This window comes from Crotalus tigris, unplaced genomic scaffold (genome assembly GCF_016545835.1).
Source record: "Crotalus tigris isolate CLP2741 ecotype Arizona unplaced genomic scaffold, ASM1654583v1 scf7180000020533.82205, whole genome shotgun sequence".
NCBI lineage: Eukaryota > Metazoa > Chordata > Lepidosauria > Squamata > Viperidae > Crotalus > Crotalus tigris.
In genome coordinates, this window is record NW_024098066.1 from 30,663 (window position 1) to 52,730 (window position 22,068).

At 47.1% G+C, this 22,068-nt stretch overlaps 1 protein-coding gene across 1 annotated transcript in view; it reads left to right on the forward strand.

Annotated features, from left to right (window-relative positions):
• Window positions 1-22,068, forward strand: part of TMIGD1 (transmembrane and immunoglobulin domain containing 1) — a 32,082-nt gene that overhangs the window by 344 nt on the left and 9,670 nt on the right. Inside the window, exons 2-5 of the mRNA XM_039367073.1 lie at window positions 10,541-10,643; window positions 11,246-11,331; window positions 15,698-15,976; window positions 18,282-18,560. Coding sequence (XP_039223007.1) covers window positions 11,268-11,331; window positions 15,698-15,976; window positions 18,282-18,560 — 622 coding nt within the window. The 5' untranslated portion in view covers window positions 10,541-10,643; window positions 11,246-11,267. The remainder of the gene's footprint in view (window positions 1-10,540; window positions 10,644-11,245; window positions 11,332-15,697; window positions 15,977-18,281; window positions 18,561-22,068) is intronic.

A 22,068-nucleotide genomic window follows, 5' to 3' on the forward strand; every position in this document is an offset into this window, starting at 1 on the left:
TGCTGGCTGAGGAATTCTGGGAGTTGAAGTCACAAGTCTAAAAGTGGCCAAGATTGGAGACCCTTGCCATAAGCGGTCCGAAAGGGGCGGGATTACTTCATCGGCGTAATCACCGCCAGGTGGGTAGCAATACGTGGAAAGCCGGGATGGAGTAAATGACGTAAGAGGGGCGGGGTAGTGGGCGGTCCAAGAAGAGGCAGGCGGGACTAAGCAATGATGACGACCAATGAGAGGTGCGATAGTAGGTGGCGGCGGGCGGAGCCCAAGATGCAACCCGAGCTTTTCACGTGAACGGTATAGTCACGTCGGAATAGGGCAGTGTTGCTCAACCTTGACAATTTTAAGGCATGTGGACTTCAACTCCCAGAATTCTGGGAGTTGAAGTCCACATGCCTTAAAATTGTCAAGGTTGAGAAACACTGGAATAGGGAAATCTGAGAAATGTAGTTTTATTGTTTCTAAATCTTTTTTCAGCGGCTTAAAAAAATAGAGGGAGGTTTAGTTTATTCGTGCGAAAGGCAAGATTCTCTGAAAAATAAGTTTAAATTAGTGCCTGACGGGTAGTCCTCGACTTAACAACCGCAATTGAGCCCACAATGTTAAGCGAGTTTTGCCCCCTTTTACTATCATTCTTGCCACAGTTGTTAAGTGAATCATTGCAGTTGATAAGTTAGTAACCTGGTCGTTAAGTGAATCTGGCTTCCCCCCATTGATTTTGCTGGTCAGAAGGTCACAAAAGGGGATCACATCACCTTGAGACACAGCAACGGTCATAAGTATGAATTCATAAGCATCTGGAGCAGCGGTTCTCAACCTGTGGGTCGCGACCCCTTTGGGGGTCGAATGACCCTTTCACAGGGGTCGCCTACGATCATCGGAAAACACATATTTCCGATGGTCTTAAGAACCGAGACACCGCTCCTCTATCCGTCTCCGCACGGCTTTGAGCTGGGGGCCGTTGCAGTGCCGGATTCGTTTCTGTCGAGCATCTCCTAAGGGAGTGTTTCCCAAACTTGACAGTTTTAAGGCATGAGGATTTCAACTCCCAGAATTCCACAGCCAGCAACGCTGGCTGTGGAATTCTGGGAGTTGAAGTCCACATGCCTTAAAATTGTCAAGTTTGGGAAACACTGTCCTAAGGGAGGCTGCACTGCTTTTGGCCCTTTCTGCAGAGGAGGCTGAACTAAGCTCTGCCGGTGCTGTCGCCCTCTTGGCTCTCTCTCTCTCTCGCTCTTTCTGTCTCTCCCTCTCCCTGCCTGGGCGCTTCTCCAACCAGGCTGTGTGGAGCAGCCTTCCTGCCCCCCCTGCCCGGCCAGCTGGAGCCGGGCAGGCCGTCGACCTTCGGAAGTGAGGCGAGGACAGGTGAGGCGGCACTGAGCTCTGGGCACGGCGGGTGAGTGGGCAGCGTTGGTGCGCACTTGGAGAACCCTTAGGGTTGGGGGTCACCACAACATGAGGAACTGTATTAAAGGGTCGCGGCATTAGGAAGGTTGAGAACCACTGATCTGGAGTTTGAGCTCGTGATCATGGGGATGCTGCAAAAGTTGTGGGGGAAGTCAGCTCCTCAGAGAAGGAAATATTAAAAGGGCAGAATATTATATTTCCTCAAAGGATCTTAAAGAGGCAGAAAAGCATGCCCAGTTTTTCTTAATAGCATCAAGTCTCCCTCCCCCGAGCAGAAACCAGCTCTGTACAAATGCAGATGTAAACCATTCAGGAAGGTTGAAGCTAGAAGATTAAGAAGACACCTAAAATCTACATATCCCACCCAAACTCTAAGAGTCATTAGCCCTAGCCCCAGGGAAGCAGGATATGACCTTTGGGACATAATAGGATTAACCCACCACCATCAGAATACCAGAAAAGCACACTCAGACTCTGGTTAAAGTTCATGCCACAGGAACAGGAAACAACTCCAAACAAAAGGCTCCAGAGGGTATAAAAACCTACTCCCTACATGTGCTCAGCCCCTTTTTTCTCACTTCTCTTGCTGCCAGGACCATCTTCCTGTCTGGCTCTCCTCTCCAATAAACTACAACCTTGTTCCCAAAGCAGTTGCCATGTTTATTCCCAGCTTGGATGAACCACGATGAAGACCTTTCTTTCAACAGTTGTAAGTGTGAAAAATGGACGGCTGGCTGGATAGATTTTTTTTTTTACTGTGGGCACATTGGCACACATTAAAAATGAAAGTTGCTGTCAAAGTGTACATATACGTAACACACATTTAAACACACTATAAACAACATGTGTATACACCTATATCCTTACATATAAGTAACATATAACTATTAATTGCTGTCCATCTTGAATACATAACGGAAGGAGGAAGCTTTACGGTTGACAAGGTTTATACTGTATGGAACAAAACTGACTGAATCTGGATGTTCTGCTTCAGATACCACGAAGCCTCCTCCCAGAAGGGAACAAGGAAAACAGGTCGTGAACAGGATGTGTGGCGTCCCAGACAGTCTTGCGGACCCTGCTCAAGCCACGCTTCTGTGCCACGTCCTGGATGGGAGGGAGGGAACTGCCAATGATCTTTTCTGCCGTCCTCACCACTCTGCACCGCCTTCCTGTGCGAAGCAGGGATGCTTCCAAACCAGACTGTGATGCTGTATGACAGGCTGCTCTCCATCTTCCCCCTGTAGAAAGTGGTCAGGACAGGGGAAGGCAGATGTGCTTTTCTCACGCCACGCAGAAAAGGCAGGCACTGCTGTGCCCACCACAAATGGTCACAAGTCCCTTTTTTCAGCGCCGTTGTAACTCTGAACGTTCACTAAATGAACAAGTCGAGGACTAGCTGTATCTGGCTGCTAAAAGCAAAAAAAAAAAAATAGTGTGAATAAATGGTGTAAATAAATAAAATAAAAAAAGTGAACGAGGTGATTTTTCTGCAGTTTGGCCCCTGGCGGTGCATTGTTTTTACAGGTAAATGACACTATTGAGTAGGCTGTAAGTTGATAGGGTCACCTTGGGTCAAAGGTTTCTCTCTGAATGTGTGAATGAATTGAGTTTCATAGTGGGAAGAGTCATGGGGTTTTCTTAAGATGACAAAAACAGCCCTACTTTATTTTCAGGATCTGTTTCATTTATCAATAGAAATAGCCAATTTAAAAAAAAAAAAACTTTCACAGAGGAATGGAGAGTAGAGTAGATTGGATTAGAGTAGAATACAATAGAATGTGGAATGGAATGGAATAAGAATGGAATAAGAATAGAATAGAATAGAATAGAATAGAATAGAATAGAATAGAATAGAATATGGTGGAGTAGAGTACAATACAATAGAATATGGAATGGAATGGAATGGAATAGAATAGAATAGAACAGAACAGAACAGAATAGAATAGGATTAAAATATAGAATAGAATAGAACAGAAAATAGAATAGAATAAGAATAGAATAGAATAAGAACAGGAATAAGATAGGATAGAATAGAATAGAATAGAATAGAATAGAATAGAATAGAATAGAATATGGAGTGGAGTGGAGTGGAGTAGAGTGCAATAGAATAGGATATGGAATGGAATAAGAATGGAATGGAATAGAATAGAATAGAATAAGGAGTGGAGTAGAGTAGAGTACAATACAATAGAATATGGAATGGGATAGGATAGGATAGGATAGGATATGGAGTGGAGTAGAGTAGAGTAGAGTACATAGAGTAGAGTAGAGTAGAGTTGGAAGGTACCTTGGAGGTCATCTAGTCCAACCCCCTGCTCAGGCAGGAGATCCTATACCATTTCAGACAAATGGCTGTCCACTTTTTCTTAAAAACTTCCCCTGTTGGATCACCCACAACTTCTGAGGGCAACCTCTATTCCTCTGGTTAATTGTCCTCGTTGTCAGGAAATTCCTCCTTAATTCCAGATTGCTTCTCTCCTTGATGAGTTTCCATGTCTTATCCTGTTGTCTTTATTGAGTGTAAGCCTTCCAGGTGAGATGGGCGTCACATAGGGTAAATTTAAAAATTCAAAACAAGACAAAGGGCCTGCTGTGTTGACTTACCTCCCGCGTGAGGCTCCCCAGAGACCCAGAGGGGAAACTTGTTTTCTCTAGAAACCATTTAAGAGCAGCATAACAACCATGCAATTCGCCCGTGCCTGTGTTTACTTTTCATTTAGATCCAGCGGCTTGCTGTCTCCTGGGGAGAAACGGAGTTCGAAGCCGTTTGGAATCAGTTGCATTATTACGCTTGTGTCGTTGCATCTCTGAGCATCAACCCGCTAATTTGGCAACTTGAAGACCTGTGGACTTCAACTCCCAGAATTCCCTGTGAGCAAGGAACATTGGTCAAGGAAAGGGGGTGTGATTGTGTGTGGCTTACGCAAGAAAAAAAATACGATTTAAACCAGGGGTGTCCAACCTTGGCAGCTTGAAGATCTGTGGACTTCAAGCTGCCTGTTGTGATTCCGTGCCAGCCTGTGCTCCCAACAGGAATCTGAGGAGGAGGTGGAGGAGGCATTTGAAGGGCCATCGGGGCAGAGAGATGATGAATTACAGGACTCATGGTTTGATGCAGAGCCTGGGCCCTCCAGTCGTGTTCCTGATGAAGCTCAGCTGTGTGAGGAGAATGAGTCAGACTCGGAAGACTCACACCTGATGGACTTGCTAATGGATGCTCGCACACGTCGTCAATTAGCGAGAGTAAATCAGCAGCAGTCAATACGACAACTCCAGGGTAAAAGGAGAAGGCACTAAGAGGCAACACCTTGGGACTGCTGTATAAAAAGAGGAGGTGTGGGCTGTGCTGGTTGCTGAAGGCAACCATTTGCAAAGTACTTCTTGGGATCCTGGTCTGTTCATCTTGCTTGTGACTACTCTTCTGTTTGCATCGTGTTTCCTGTGGACTATTTCCTTCATTTGGACTTGAGTTTTGCTGTTTGTGTTTTGGACTATTTGGCAGGTTGTTGTTGTTAATTGCGAAGTCGTGTACGACCCATCGCAACCCCATGGACAACGTTCCTCCAAGTCTTCCTGTCCTCTACCATTTTCTGGAATCCATTTAAGTTCACACTTCCTGCTTCAGGGACTCCATCCAGCCACCTCATTCTCCGTCGTCCCCTTCTTCTCTTGCCCTCCATCTTTCCCAGCATCAGGCTCTTCTCCAGTGAGTCCTTCCTTCTCATTAGGTGGCCAAAGGACTTGAGTTTCCACTTCAGGATCTGGCCTTCCAAAAAACAGTCGGGGTTGATCTCCTCCAGGACTGACCAGTTTGGTCGCCTTGAAGTCCGGGAGACTCGCAGGAGTCTTCTCCAGCACCAGAGTTCAAAGGCCTCAATTCTTTGGCACTCAGCCTTTCTTATGGTCCAACTTTCACAGCCATACATTGCAACTGGGAAAACCATGGCCTGGACTATACGCACTTTTGTTGGCAGGGTGATGTCTCTGCTTTTTAGTGTGCTGTCTAGATTTGCCATAGCTTTCCTCCCCAGGAGCAAGCGTCTTTTAATTTCTTGGCTGCAGTCCCCATCTGAGGTGATCTTTGAGCCCAGAAAAATAAAATCTGTCACTACCTCCATTTCTTCCCCATCTATTTGCCAGGAATTGAGAGGGCCGGATGCGATGATTTTGGATTTCTTAATGTTGAGTTTCAAGCCAACTTTTGCACTCTCCTTCTTCACCCGCATCAAGAGGCTCTTTAGTTCCTCTTCACTTTCTGCCATTAGAGTGGTATCATCTGCATATCTTAGGTTGTTTATATTTCTCCCGGCAATTTGGCAGGTTGATCACCCATATTAAAAGGGGTTTGTTTTGTTTTAAAGTCTCCAGCCTATTTTAACAACAGGGGTTTTGGTCCTTGTGCCTTTAACAAGGACGGCTATAGGCTGGGATAGAACACTGCCAAGGTTGGACACACCTATGCTAAAGACACCATATTTTTTTTCAAGATGGAATTAGATGCACATTCAGATTCGGCTACAACGGTGGGGGGGAAATTCAGCCTGAGTGCCCCCTTAGTTTCGGGAAAGGGCTGGCCTTTCCCCTGATGCAGCCTTTGTCCTTTACACCGGTTTGAAACCAGATCTAAGAGGGTGAAGGCAGAACAGAGCAAGTTCGCTCTCCTTCCACTTATCTTTTATCTAGATCTCCTTTCCTCTCAATCTGTCCGGATGTGAGCGGCTGCGATTAATTCCTTCCTGTCTGTGGAAAAACATTGAAGACGTATTTGATTTTCATCCAGAGTTTCAAATCTGGCTTTTGCCTCTTTTGCCTGACATTGCAGCTGAGGGCAAAGGATCCCCACCTCCCTTGATTTCTGATTTTATCTGCTGCGTTTGGCTGGAGGCTGTTTGTTCCAAAGGCTGCATGAGGAAATGCTGCAGTAATCCTGGTTCCCAGTGGGCATCAGTTCATAGAATCCGAGACTAACAAGAGTTGGAAGGGACCTTGGAGGTCTTCTAGTCCAACCCCCTGCTCTGGCAGAGACCCCATATCATCCTGGTCAAGTGATGACCCAATTTCTTCTGAAAAGCCTACAGTAATGGAGCACCCACAACTTCTGTTTCACTGATTAATTGTTCTCACTGTCAGGAAGCTTCACCTCAGTTCTAGGTTGCTTCTTTCCTTGATGAGTTTCCATCCGTTGCTTCTTGTCCTGCCTTCAGGCGCTTTGGAGAACAGCTTGACTCCCTCTTCTTTGGGGCAGCCCCTGAGATACTGGAAGACTGCTATCCTGTCCGCTCTCGTCCTTCTCTTCGTTAAACTAAACATACCCAATTCCTGCAACCGTTCTTCATATATTTGAGCCTCCAGCCCCCTGATCATCTTTGTTGCTCTTCTCTGCGCTCTTTCCAGAATCTCAACATCCTTTTTTTACATGTAATAATAATAATAATAGTAAAGTTGGAAGGGGACCTTGGTGGTCATCTAATCCAACCCCCTGCTCAGGCAGGAAACCCTGTACCATTTCGGACAAATGGCTGTCCAGTCTCTTCTTAAAAACGTCCAGTGTTGGAGCATTCACCGCTTCCGGAGGCAGGTTGTTCCACTGGTTAATTGTTCTCACTGTCAGGAAGTTTCTCCTTAGATCCAGGTTGCTTCTCTCCCTGATTTAGTTTCCCTCCGTTGCTTCTTGTCCTGCCTTCAGGCGCCTTGGAGAACAGCTTGACTCCCTCTTCTTTGGGGCAGCCCCTGAGATATTGGAGCTCTGCTATCATGTCCCCCCTCTTCCTTCTCTTCGTTAGACTAGAGTAGGTCTATACATATGTTGGATATAGTATGTTTTAAATGTGTGTTATGTATGCATACACTTTGAGAGCAAGTAACTAAATTTCATTTTTAATGTGTGCCATTGTGCCCACAAGAAAAAATGACAATAAAGGTAATCTAATCTAATCTAATTAATCATCTAATATAGGATAGGATAATATGATATAGTATAGTATAGTATAGTATAGTATAGTATAATATAATATAATATAATATAATATAATATAATATAATATAATATAATATTATTGTAAACTGCTTGGCATGTATCTATATATAAGAAATAAACTTCCACATCTATGCTCAGAACAGCAGCAGGTCCTTCTAAGAATTTTATAACTTTTATAACTTTAAGAATTGAGTTTCAGCACGCTTGTTTAATAATAATAATAAAAGTTGGAAGGGACCTTGGAGGTCATCTAGTCCAACCCCCTGCTCAGGCAGGAAACCCTATACCCTTTCAGACAAATAGCTGTGCAGTCTCTTCTTAAAAACTTCCAGTGTTGGAGTATTCACAGCTTCTGGGGACAGGTTGTTAATAATAATAATAATAATGTTGGAAGGGACCTTGGAGGTCATCTAGTCCAACCCCCTGCTCAGGCAGGAAACCCTATACCCTTTCAGACAAATAGCTGTGCAGTCTCTTCTTAAAAACTTCCAGTGTTGGAGTATTCACAGCTTCTGGGGACAGGTTGTTAATAATAATAATAATGTTGGAAGGGACCTTGGAGGTTATCTAGTCCAACCCCCTGCTCAGGCAGGAAACCCTATACCATTTCAGACAAATCATTGTCCAGTCTCTTCTTAAAAACTTCCAGTGTTGGAGCGTTCACAGCTTCTGGAGGCAGGCTGTTCCACTGATTAATTGTTCTAACTGTCACTTTCTCAGCGCCTGTTTCATTTCTCTTTCTGGCACCTGTGTTTTTGGATTGTTTAATTTTTTTATTAATCTGTAATCTGTTTTGAGAGGGCTTCAGGCTAAGACCGTAACTTGAAAAATGAAGCGGAAATACGAGCGGTCACAGGGCACAAGATTCACACACAAGTTTTTCCTACTGGCTGCTGCCAAGTGTTTCGAAACAAAGGACACCAGGTTAATGCCATTGTGCAGTTCTGTTCCCACAAGAGACACAAAGCTGCAGCTGGTTTAGCTTTTCCTTTGAAATCTTTGAGTCAAGTAACTTTCACCGAACTTCACACCCTTGCTGTCAACGTTTAAGCCGGGAGTCTTCCAACTTCGCCCTTCGATGACTTGTGGATTTCAACTCCCAGAATTCCTCAGCCAGAACGTTTTAAGACGGGGGCCTTCCAACTTGGCCCTTTTAGGACTTGTGGACTTCAATTCCCAGAATTCCTCAGCCAGACACGCTGCCTGGGGAATTCTGGGAGTTGAAGTCCACATATGCTGGGTGGGGGATTCTGGGAGTTGAAGTCCATTCATCTTAAAGCTGCCACGTTTGGAAGACACTGTTCTAAAGCTTTCCCTGGGGTATTCATTCACCCTGTTTGTATGCCAAGATCTTCCACATAAAGAGCAGTGCTGTTTCTCAGTTTTGATGAAAAAGATTCCCTGTGACCTGAGGGGGGGGGAAAAATCAAAACTACGTGATGCCAACGTAGCATTGAACTTCATGCTCACCTGCAAAGGTAGAAAAATGGCTTTAGCCATTAAAATCGGTTTCCAAAAGGAATCCCAAATCCTGTGCTGCAGCTCCCTCTAGTGGCAGCCAGGAAGACAAGCAGCCACAAAATTAAATTTTATTGCCCGAAATTTCTATTGCTAAGGGAGATCGTTGTTAAGTGTGTTTTTCCCCATTTTATGACCTTTCTTGCCAATGTTGTTAAGTGACGCACTGCAGTTACTGCGTTAGTAGCTTCCCCCATGGATTTTGCTTGTCCAGAGGTGGCAAGAGGGGATTGTGTGGTTCCCTTCTGGGATGCTGCGACCGTCATAAATACGAACCAGTTGCCAAGCGTCCCAGTTTTGATCACGTGGCCATGGGGTAGTAGGTGTTAAGCATGAAAGTCAGTCATAAGTAACTTTTTTTAAGTGCCGTCGTAACTTCGAACAGTCACTAAACAAGTGGTTGTAAGACGAGGGTTACATAAATAAAATAAAATAAATCCTACAGCTGAGGTCTTGGGCTCTTTCAAAACAATCTCTGTCGGATTAACCCTAGAATAGGAATAGAATAGAATATGGAAAATAGAATAGAAAAGAATAAAGAATGGAGAATAGAACGGAACGGAATGGAACAGAACAGAATAGAATAGAATAGAATTATGGAAAGAATAGAATAGAATAGAATAGAATAGAATAGAATAGAATAGAATAGAATAGAATAGAATAGAATAGAATAGAATAGAATAGAATAGAATTATGGAAAGAATAGAATAGAATAGAATTATGGAAAGAATAGAATAGAATAGAATAGAATAGAATAGAATTATGGAAAGAATAGAATAGAATAGAATAGAATAGAATAGAATAGAATAGAATAGAATAGGATTATGGAAAGAATAGAATAGAATAGAATAGAATTATGGAAAGAATAGAATAGAATAGAATAGAATAGAATAGAATAGAATAGAATTATGGAAAGAATAGAATAGAATAGAATAGAATTATGGAAAGAATAGAATAGAATAGAATAGAATAGAATAGAATTATGGAAAGAATAGAAGCTGGAAGGGACCTTGGAGGTCTTCTAGTCCAGCCCCCTGCTCAGGCAGGAGAACCTATACCACCTCAGGCAGGTGATCGTCTAGCCTCTTCTTAAAAACCTCCAGGGATGGAGCACCCATGATTTCTGGTGGCAAGCTGTTCCACTGGTTAATTGTCCTCACTGTCAGGAAGTTTCTCCTTAATTCCAGATTGCTTCTCTCCTTGATCAGTTTCCAACTATTGTTTCTTGTCCTTCCCTCTGGTGCTTTGGAGAATAACTTGACCCCCTCCTCTTTGTGGCAGCCCCTCAGATACTGGAACGCTGCTATCCTGTCCCCCCTATTTCTTCTTTTCTTCAGACTAGCCAGACCCAAGTCCCGCAGCCCTTCTTCGTATGTTTTAGTCTCTTGGCTTCCATTCTCTTAAGCCTCTAGTCCTCTTTGGGCGGGGGGGGGACAAAGTCCAGCCTATCAAAAGGTTTCTCGCTGCCCGCCAGGTCAAAATCAGTAACCCAGCGGGATGCTCGTTACTCATTGTCCCAACCAGGCCCATAAAAGCGGAACGATCCACCGGGGCTACTTCCCAGGGCAAAGCACCCAGTGCTTATCCAGAAAGTCCTTGAATGGGCAACACCTTGAGGCAACAACCTCTTTTCTCCAGGCACCGGCAATAAAGGCATATAAATAACTGGGACGGCTATAAAAACCGAGCAGTCACAGCTGCCTCTTTTTCAGACGAAGGGCGTCCGGTGCCGGTCATTTACGTGAGTGTTGGGCTTTTTTATTATTATTATTATTATTAATTTTTTTTAAAATTTTACAATAACATTCCCTTCCCCAAACCCTCCCAACCCACCCCAATACCCTCCCCCCCATCTACCCAGAGCTGAATACAGGCTTAATTAAAACTTAAAAGAAAAAATTTAAACACCAATCAACCATAAACAAATTTGATCATAGTCATTAAACAAATTATAAAATACTTTAACACCAATATATATAGAAAAGAGAAAGAGGGGGAAAAAAAGAAACAAGAAGAAGAAAAAAAAGGTAATAATAATTATACTTCTAATTATACTTCTAAATAATATCTTAAACTTTAAATATAAGAGTGTTGGGCTTTGACAGCCTGGAGTGGGGGGTGCTGGGGGGGGGACTGGGAAAAAAATGGGCACCGTTGGCACGGCGGAGGGCATCGAGGTGTGGAATTTATCCCCGGATGATTTCCTGGAATGAAAATGGGATCGGTCGAGGCCCTTTTCTCCTGAGCGTGCAGCTGGCAAGGCTGGCGGCGCGCGGTTTTGGGGACCCCCTTCAAATCTGTGGAAGCATTAAGAGCCCCCCCCCTGTGCCTTTTCCACCCCAGGTGCTGAGCAACCTGCGCGGAAATGGAAGGCGTCCTTTACCTAAAGTTGCTCTCTGTTGTAGCCCTCGCGCCGGGCGTCGTCACAGGTAAGGAGAGACGTTCGGACTGGATTTGGCATTTTTTGTCCCCCCACAGCTAATAACAACAACAACAATAATGATGATGATGATGATGATGATGTTGGAAGGGACCTTGGAGGTCTTCTAGTCCAACCCCCTGCTCAGGCAGGAACACAATACCATTTCTGACAAATGGCTGTCCAGTCTCTTCTTAAAAACTTCCAGTGTTGGAGCATTCACCGCTTCTGGAGGCAAGGAGTTCCACCGGTTAATTATTCTAACTATCAGGAAGTTTCTCCTTAGTTCTAGGTTGCTTCTCTCCTGGATTAGTTTCCATCCGTTGCTTCTTCTCCTGCCTTCAGGCGCTTTGGAGAATAGCTTGACTCCCTCTTCTTTGGGGCAGCCCCTGAGATATTGGAATACTGCTATGTCCCCAATAATAATAATAATAATAATAATAATGATGATGATGATGATAAAGTTGGAAGTGACCTTGGAGGTCATTTAGTCCAACCCCCTGCTCAGGCAGGAAACCCTATCCCATTTCAGTCCAAGGGCTGTCCAGTCTCTTCTTAAAAACTTTCACTGTTGGAGCATTCACCGCTTCTGGAGGCAGGTTGTTAATAGTAATAATAAAGTTGGAAGGGACCTTGGAGGTCATCTAGTCCAACCCCCTGCTCAGGCAGGAAACCCTACACCATTTCGGACAAATGGCTGTCCAGTCTCTTCTTAAAAACTTCCAGTGTTGGAGCATTCACCGCTTCTGGAGGCAGGCTGTTCCACTGGTTAATTGTTCTCACTGTCAGGAAGTTTCTCCTTAGTTCTAGGTTGCTTCTCTCCTTGATTATTATAATAATCAATAAAGTTGGAAGGGACCTTGGAGGTCATATAGTCCAACCCCCTGCTCAGGCAGGAAACCCTATCCCATTTCAGACAGATGTCAGTCCAGTCTCTTCTTGAAAGCTTCCAGTGATAAAGCTTCCACAACTTCTGGAAGCAGGTGGTTCCACTGGTTAATTGTTCTGACTGTCAGGAAGTTTCTCCTTAGTTCCAGGTTGCTTCTCTCCTTGGTTAGTTTCCATCCATTGCTTCTTGTCCTGCCTTCAGGCGCCTTGAAAAATAGCTTGACTCCTCAACTTAACGACCATTTGTTTTGTGACCTTTCCAAGTTACAACAGCACTGGAAAAAAATGAATTAGGGCTGTTTTTTCACACTTAACAGCCGTTGTGGTATCTCCATGGTCACGTGATTAAAATTCAGGCGCTCAGCAACCGACTCACTTTTATGACGGTCACAGCGTCCTGGGGTCATAAAGGTGTCCCTGTTGTGACCTTCCGACAAGCAAAGTCGAAGGGGGAAAGCCAGATTCGCTTAATGACCCTCTTACTAATCACCTGCAGTGATTCTCTTAACAATGCTGGCAAGGAAAGTCATAAAACGGGGCAAAAGGACTACCTCGCTTAGCAACAGAAATTTTGGGCTCAGGGACTTTGAGAACTACCTATATTGAGTCTTTCCCAAGGACCTGGGAGAGGCAGATATGGATGTTTGATGGGCTTAAAGGTACCGTGGCTGGAACGACAATTAATTAAAACTAAAGGCGACTCTACGTGGCTCAGAATCCATACAAATAAGACAAAACCTTGAAAGAATAAATACTGATGCTGAAATTGATTTGCAGAAAAGGAAGGAAGGGAGGGAGGGAGGGAGGGAGGATGGGGAAGGAGATGGGAATGAGAAGGAAGGAAGGAAGGAGATAGGAAGGAAGGAAGGAAGGAAGGAAGGAAGGAAGGAAGGAAGGAAGGAAGGAAGGAAGGAAGGAAGGAGATGGGAAGGAGAAGGAAGGAGATGAGAATGAAGGAACGAAAGAAGATGGGAAGGAAAGGGAGGGAGGAAGGAAGGAGATGGGAATGAAAAGGAAGGAAGGAAGGAAGGAGATGGGAAGGAGAAGGAAGAAAGATGGGAATGAAAAGGAAGGAAGGAGATGAGAATGAAGGAAGGAAGGAAGGAAGGAAGGAAGGAAGGAAGGAAGGAAGATGGGAAGGAAAGAAGGGAGACAGGAGGGAGGGAGGAAGGAAAGAAGGAGATGGGAATGAAAAGGAAGGAAGGAAGGAAGGAAGGAGATGGGAAGGAGAAGGAAGGAAGGAGATGAGAATGAAGGAAGGAAGGAAGATGGGAAGGAAAGAAGGGAGGGAGGGAGGGAGGGAGGAGATGGGAATGAAAAGCAAGGAAGGAAGGAAGGAAGGAAGATGGGAAGGAAAGGAGGGAGGAAGGAAGGAGATGAGAATGAAGGAAGGAAGGAAGGAGATGAGAAGGAAGGAAGGAGATGGGAATGAAAAGGAAGGAAGCAGATGAGAATGAAGGAAGGAAGATGGGAAGGAAAGAAGGGAGGGAGGAGGGAGGAAGGAGGGAGATGAAAGGAAGGAAGGAAGATGGGAAGGAAAGAAAGGAAGGAAGAGGGAGGGAAGGGAGGAAGGAAGGAAGGAGGGTGGGGAGGGAGGGAATGAGAGGAAGGAAGGAAGGAGGGTGGGGAGGCAGATGGGAATGAAGGAGGAAGGGAGGAAGAAAGGACATGGGAATAAGGGGAAGGAAGGAAGGAAGGAAGATGGGAAAGAGATGGGGTCTTATCTGAGTCTATTAATCGCCTCCAGAATGAAGTGTCCCATTGGGACCCCAGTCCAGTTACCACAGCCAGGTCTTGAGGCCCTTTCGGAAGGCCAAAGACGGAGGGCGCATCCTTCCCGCCCTCTTTCCTTCCACCAACGTCTGGAATCATGGATGATTGGAACTCTTTCTTCCTGGGACCAACGGATTCTACCTGCAGGGAATCTCTGGAATATGAAGAACATATGAAGAACGGTTGTACGTCCAGTCTAACGAAGAGAAGGACGAGGGGGGACATGATAGCAGTCTTCCAGTATCTCAGGGGCTGCCCCAAAGAAGAGGCAGTCAAGCTCTTCTCCAAAGCGCCTGAAGGCAGGACAAGAAGCAACGGATGGAAACTCATCAAGGAGAGAAGCAACCTGGAACTAAGGAGAAACTTCCCATCAGTGTTATTCTGTATTCTGTTGCATTTGGACCGCAAAAATGGCCACGTAATTCGTCTGAAATCAGCACCAGCAGAAAATGTACGGACCATACGGGGACAGCATGAAGCTAACAGAAAAATATACTTGTAGTTCAGAGTTGAACTATTGGGGTTCTCTGAGCTGGATGATTTTCCTCACAGACCTTTCATGACTCAACTAGGTAACATCATCAGTGCTAGAAGGGAGGAGAAGGAGGAAGAGGACTGTGGGGTCCTTGGTGCCCTGAGCTTGGTGGTTTCCTTGCAGACCTTTCATGACCCAACTAGTGAATATCATCAGTGTTAGAAGGAAATAAGGTTTGCGGAGGAGGAGGAAGACTACTGTGGGGTCCTTGGTGCTCTCTGAGCTGGGTGGTTTTCTTGCAGACATTTCATGACCCAACTAGAGAACATCATCAGTGCTAGAAGGAGGAGGAGGAAGGAAGGAAGGAAGGAAGGAAGGAAGGAAGGAAGGAAGGAAGGAAGGAAGGAAGGAAGGAAGGAAAGGACTGTGGGGTCCCTGGTGCTCTCTGAGCTGGGTGGTTTTCTTGCAGACATTTCATGACTCAACTAGGGAAGATCATCAGTGCTAGAAGGGAGATGGGTTTGTGGGGAGGGGGAGGAGGAGGAGAACTGTGGGGTCCTTGGTGCTCTCTGAGCTTGTTGGTTTTCTTACAGATGTTTCATGACCAAACTAAGGATGATCATCAGTGCTTAGAAGGGAGTAGGGTTTACAGAGAGGAGAAGGAGAACAAGGAGGAGGAGGAGGACGACGACGACGACTGTTGGTGCTCCCTAAGCTGGTTGGTTTTCTTGCAGACGTTTCATGACCCAACTAGGGAGCATCATCAGTGCTTAAAAGGGAGTAGGGTTTACAGAGAGGAGGAGGAGGAGGAGGAGGAGGAGGAGGAGGAGGAGGAGGAGGAGGAGGAGGAGGAGGAGGAGGAGGAGGAGGACGACGACTGTGGAGTCCTTGGTGCTCCCTAAGCTGGGTGGTTTTCTTGCAGATGTTTCATGACCCAACTAGGGAGCATCATCAGTGCTAGAAGGGAGGGGGCTTTGTAAAGGGTGGGGAGCACGAGATGAAATGGATGGAAACTAATCTATCCCAGAACTAAGGAGGAATTTCCTGACAGTGAGAACAATTAACCAGCGGAACAACTTGCCACCGGAAGTGATGGGTGCTCCGTCCGTGGAGGTTTTTAAGGACGGCCACTTGTCTGGAATGGTGTAGTAGGGTCTCCTGCTTGAGCAGGGGGCTGGACTAGAAGACCTCCAGGGTCCCTTCCAGCTCTGTCACTCTGAGTCACTCCTTCCTCCCTCAGGCCTAGAACTGTCCATCAACGCCAACACTGGGGACTACGAGCTGCCGACCGAGGTGGGACGGACCCAGTCGCTCTGGTGCACCATTCAGCGTCACAGCCAGGAAGAGGAGCTGCTGTGGCTGCGAGGAGACGGGGAAGTGGACCTGCAGGAGGGGAACAAAGTGAACGCCAGCAACGTCTGCATCTCCCCCGTCACCGAGGAGGACGACGGCGTTTCCTTCACCTGCCAGTTGGCCCGGAACAAATCCGTGCAGATCTCTGTTCTGCTGAATGTCACCTGTGAGTGGGGCTTTCAAAAATAAGTGTTTATTGAAAATTGTACAAAGAAGAACAACAATGCCAACGCAAACTAGTAGAGGGGAAAAAAGGAGAAAAGGGATTTTTAAAAAAAGGAGGGAGGGAGGAAAAGGAGACATGAAGGAAGGAAGGAAGGAAGGAAGGAAGGGGAGAAAGGAAGGAAGGGGAGGGAGGGAGAGAGAGAAGGAGGGAGGGAGAGAGAAAAAGGATGGAAGGAAGGATGGAAGGAAGGAAAGAAGGAAGGATGGAAGGGAGAGAAAGGGAGGGAAGGAGGAAGGGAGGCAGAGGGAGAGACAGAAAAAGGAAGGAAGGAGAGGGAGAGGGAAGGAAAGGGAGAGAAAGGGAGGGAGGAAGGAAGGAATGAAGGAGAAGAAGCAGTAAGGGGAAAGAAAGAAGGAAGGAAGGAAGGAAGGAAGGAAGGAAGGAAGGAAGGAAGGAAGGAAGGAAGGAAGGAAGGAAGGGGGAAGGAAGGGAAGGAGGGAGAGAAGGAGAAGAAGCCGTAGAAAGAGGAAGGAAGGAAGGAAATTGGAAACAGGAGACAGTGAAAAAGAGGAGAAAGAAGGAAGAAAGGAAAAAATAGGAAGGGAGGGAGGGAGGAAGGAAAATGGGAGTGAAAAAGGAGAAGGAAGGAAGAAAGAAAGAGAGAGAGGGAGGGAAGGAGGGAGGGAGGAAGAAAGAAAGAAAGAAAGAAAGAAATAGAAAAATCTTCTGATTTCCTTTCCAGCAAATAATAAGTACAATTACAGAATTATCATTTTGTGTTTACTGTCCCGGGGAGGGTTGGGGAGGGGTCTGAGGAGGGAGGGGGTCCCATTGCCATAGAATTGGAGGCTGGGTTCCTTCCACAGCCAGTCCGCTGTTCTTTCTCCCCCCCCAAAAAAGATTATTGATCTTTAAATCTGATTAGAGAATTGTTTCTCAACCTCGGGCGCCCTTTAAACTTTAAGCAAGGCTGGCTGGGGAATTCTGGGAGCTGAAGGCCGCCTGGCTTAAAGCGCCCAAGGTTTCAGAATCCCTGGATTAGTCCCTTTCTAATGATTTGTATTTTCCCACTTGGATCCGGCGGGAGTGTTGAAGGAAAAATCTTCATCAGGGTTCGGTCCAAGCCGGGAATAAACAAAATGGAGACTGCTTTAGAAAGAAAGTTGCAGTTTATTGAAGAGGAGAGCCAGACAGGAAAATGGCTTTGGAACAGGGGTTCTCAACCTTGTCAACTTTAAGACTTCTGGACTTCAACTCCCAGAATTCCTCAGCCAGCAAAGCTGGCTGAGGAATTCTGGGAATTGAAGTCCACAAGTCTTAAAGTTGCCAAGGTTGAGAACCCCTGCTTTGGAAGAAAAGAGAGAGGGAGCACATGTAGGGAGTGGGTTTTTATACCCTCTGGAGCCTTTTGTTTGGAGTTGTTCCTGTGGCAGGAACTTTGACCTGAGTCGGAGTGTGCCTTTCTGGTATTCTGATGGTGGTGAGTTAGTCCTATTATGTCCCAAGGGTCCTATCCTGCTTCCCTGGGGCTGTGGCTGATGACTCTTAGATTTTTTTTAGTGTGTTGATTCTAGGGATCTTTCTTCCTAACCCCAGTTTCCCGACTCCACTCTTCCTGACAAGATTATCACATAGACTTGGTTTCTGTTTGGGACAGAGAGACTTGGGGAGGGGGGTGTTGGTTTCTGCCTTTTAAAATCCTTTAGGGCTGCGGTTCTCAACCTGTGGGTCGGGACCCCATTTGGGGTCGAACGACCATTTCACGGGGGTCGCCAAACAACGCAGTCCGCCATTTTTCCCCCCCTTTTCCTTAGCTGTGCTACTCCCTTTTATTCTATTGGCTTTTGAAAGCCAATAGAATAGACTCTCTTGAATAGAGTCTAATTCTATTGGCTTTCCAAAGCCAATAGGAATTGTCCGGGCTGTCTCTGCCCTGCTGAGCCCACCAAAAGTCCCAGTCTGCAAACGGTGCTGCACCAGTGGAGTAGTCCTCGACTTACGACCGGTTGAGTAGTCCTCGACTTACAACCGGTTGGGGGTCGCGGCATTAAAAAGGTTGAGAACCACTGCTTTAGGAAAATATATTCTGCCTTTTAAATGTTTCCAAGAATATTTCTTTCCCTGGGGGGGGGAGCTGACTTCCCACGGCAGGAAAATGGAGAACGTTGATTTCTCCTCGGCCATTTTATCCCTGCCGAGGCTATCATGGAAAAGGCACCTGGCAGGGACAGCTTGGGGGGGGGCACCCAGGGCAGCTGCCAAGCCTGGCCCTTCTCCGCTGACCCCGTGTGCTGGCGCTCCACAGACCCCCCCGTCCTGAGCGGAGAAGACCCACCCGTCACCCCTGCGGAGTGGGACGCGACCCTCGATTGCCGGGTCAAAGCCAACCCGCCTGCTCGGCTGACCTGGCTGAAGGACGACAAACCCCTGAGCCTGGAGGACTCCCGCTACTGGATTCTCCAAACCAGCGAGCTCTCCCAGCTGACCATTAAGCAACTCCAGCCGTCGGATGGAGGGAGGTACACCTGCGAGGCTCGCTCCCCGCGCGGAGAGAGCCGCAAAGATTTCCACCTGGTCGTCTCAGGTATGTGGGTCGATTCGTTGGTCTCCCGCCTGTACTCTTCGTACCTGTTAGCGAGGAATGTATCCAACCTCTCTCCCGCCTCCCAATTTATTCCCCACAACGACAACCCTGTGAGGTGGGTTGGGCTGAGAGAGAGAGGAACAGGCCAAAAGTTACCCAGCGGGACTAGAACACACCGTCACCTGGCGATTGGCTCTAAGTCACCTAGTCAGCTTTTATATCTAAGGCAGGACTAGAACTCACCGCTTCCTGGGGATTGGCCCAAAGTCACCCAGCCGGCTTTCATGCCTAAGGCGGGACTAGAACTCACCGTCTCCTGGTGATTGGCCAAAAGTCACTCTAGCATTCAAAGCTAAGGTGGGACTAGAACTCCCAGCCCCCTGGTGATTGGTCCAAAGTCTCCCAGCTGGCTTTCATGCCTAAGGCGAGACTAGAACTCACCGTCTCCTGGTGATTGGCCCAAAGTCACCCAGCTGGCTTTCATGCCTAAGGCGGGACTAGAACTCACCGTCTCCTGGTGATTGGTCCAAAACCACCCAGCTGGCTTTCATGCCTAAGGCAGGACTAGAACTCACAGCCTCCTGGTCATTGGCCCAAAATCACCCAGCTGGCTTTCATGCCTAAGGCAGGACTACAACTCACAGCCTCCTGGTCATTGGCCCAAAATCACCCAGCTGGCTTTCATGCCTAAGGCAGGACTAGAACTCACAGCCTCCTGGTCATTGGCCCAAAATCACCCAGCTGGCTTTCATGCCTAAGGCGGGACTAGAACTCTCCATCTCCTGGTGATTGGCCCAAAGTCACCCAGCCAGCTATGGCTAAGGTGGGACTAGAGCTCTCTGTCTCCTGGTGATTGGCCAAAAGTCACTCTAGCATTCAAACCTAAGGTGGGACTAGAACTCCCAGCCCCCTAGTGATTGGTCCAAAGTCTCCCAGCTGGCTTTCATGCCTAAGGCGGGACTAGAACTCACCGTCTCCTGGTGATTGGCCCAAAGTCACCCAGCTGGCTTTCATGCCTAAGGCGGGACTAGAACTCACAGCCTCCTGGTCATTGGCCCAAAATCACCCAGCTGGCTTTCATGCCTAAGGCAGGACTAGAACTCACAGCCTCCTGGTCATTGGCCCAAAATCACCCAGCTGGCTTTCATGCCTAAGGCGGGACTAGAACTCTCCATCTCCTGGTGATTGGCCCAAAGTCACCCAGCCAGCTATGGCTAAGGTGGGACTAGAGCTCTCTGTCTCCTGGTGATTGGCCAAAAGTCACTCTAGCATTCAAACCTAAGGTGGGACTAGAACTCCCAGCCCCCTAGTGATTGGTCCAAAGTCTCCCAGCTGGCTTTCATGCCTAAGGCAAAACTAGAACTCAGAATCTCCCGCTTTCTATCCTGCTGCCTTAACCACTAAACCAAACAGGCTAACTATTATGACCCCCCCCCCTTGGCCCTGTCCATCGGGGTCTGTGGCTCGGCCAGCAAGGCTTCCGTACCCAAAGTTTGCCTTTATCTCCCAATCCTTCCTTTTTAAAAATAAGACAGCCATTTGTCTGGAATGGTCTAGGGCAGGGATAAGGCAACCTTGGCCCTTTTATGACTGGTGGACTTCAACTCCCAGAATTCCTGAGCCAGCAGGGCTCAGCATGGAAACCTCTCCCTTTCCCCTCACCATGGCTGGCTCAGGAATTCTGGGAGTTGAAGTCCATGAGTCATAAAAGAGCCAAGATTCCCTCCCCCTGGCCTAGATCAGTAGTAGGCAACCTTGGCTCTTTTATGACTCGTGGACTTCAACTCCCAGAATTCCTGAGCCAGCCATGCTGAGGGGAAAGGGAGAGGTTTCCATGCTGTGCCGTGCTGCCTCAGGAATTCTGGGAGTTGAAGTCCATGAGTCATGAAGGGGAGCATAGTTCCCCCATGTTACCTCAGGAATTCTGGGAGTTGAAGTCCACGAGTCATGAAGGGGGCCATAGTTCCCCCATACTGGCTCAGGAATTCTGGGAATTGAAGTCCACCAGTCATGAAGGGGCCATAGTTCCCCCATGCTGGCTTAGGAATTCTGGGAGTTGAAGTCCACGAGTCATAAAAGCTTGCCTATCCCTGGACTAGCCAAATCCAAGTCCTGTAGTCGTAAGTCGAGGACAATTTGCCACAGTAAAGGCAGCCCTTCATGAGGTGGACAGCGTGAGGTCTTGTAGCAGGGAGTTCCACAGGTCCCCTTTTGCTGGAATACATCTCTTCTCCTGAAACTTCCCCATGGGCTCTTGGGAGGAAGTAGTCCTGTTTCTAATCCTCGCTCAGCCTTGCGTCACCACTGTGGGGAGAGTGGGGGGAATTTTCTAGAATTTTTTGGCCTCTTCTGACGCAGGTTTCTAAGAAGAAACAACTGGGTAGTTTCCAAAACCTATGTTTTTGAAGGGGGATTTCCAGTTCTAGGGGTGGTGAGACATTCGTGGAGGGTAGCATGTTTGAATTAGTTTGATCTAGAGCAGGGCTAGGCAACCTTGGCTCTTTTATGCCTCGTGGACTTCAACTCCCAGAATTCCTGAGCCAGCCACGCTGAGGAGAAATGGACAGGTTTCCATGCTGAGCCATGCTGGCTCAGGAATTCTGGGAGTTGAAGTCCACGAGTCATGAAGGGGCCATAGTTTCCCTCATGCTGGCTCAGGAATTCTGGGAGTTGAAGTCCATCAGTCATGAAGGGGCCATAGTTCCCCCATGCTGGCTCAGGAATTCTGGGAGTTGAAGTCCACGAGTCATGAAGAGGGCCATAGTTTCCCTCATGCTGGCTCAGGAATTCTGGGAGTTGAAGTCCATGAGTCATGAAGGGGCCATAGTTCCCCCATGCTGGCTCAGGAATTCTGGGAGTTGAAGTCCACGAGTCATGAAGAGGGCCAAAGTTTCCCTCATGCTGGCTCAGGAATTCTGGGAGTTGAAGTCCACGAGTCATGAAGGGGCCAAAGTTTCCCTCATGCTGGCTAAGGAATTCTTGGAGTTGAAGTCCACGAGTCATAAAAGAGCCAAGGTTGCCTACCCCTGGTCTAGGGTCTCCAGCTTGAGCAGGGTTGGACTAGAAGACCTCCAAGGTCCCTTCCAGCTGCATTATACTGGAAAAGCACCAAAATCAAAGCAATAGCAATAGCACTTGAACTTATATACCACTTCACAATGCTTTACAGCCCTCTCTAAGCGGTTTACAGAATCAGCCTGTTGCCCCCAACAATCTGGGTCCTCGTTTTACTGACCTCAGAAGGAAGGGAAGTTGAGTCAACCCTGAGCCGGTCAGGATCAAACTTCCTGGCTGCGGGCAGAGTCCCTGGTGCCCAAAAGGTGGGGGACCTCTGGCTTAACCAGCTGCAGTGATTCCCATCATGACCACTGCAAAAAAGTTTCACAAAACCACGTCCTTGACCCACCTGAAGACCAGCAAAAGTGACAAAGAGAATCCCAGGTTCCGTTGACGGTCGTAAGCCGAGGACTCCCTGCATTCCAATCCATGGAAGGAAGGAGGTGCTTGC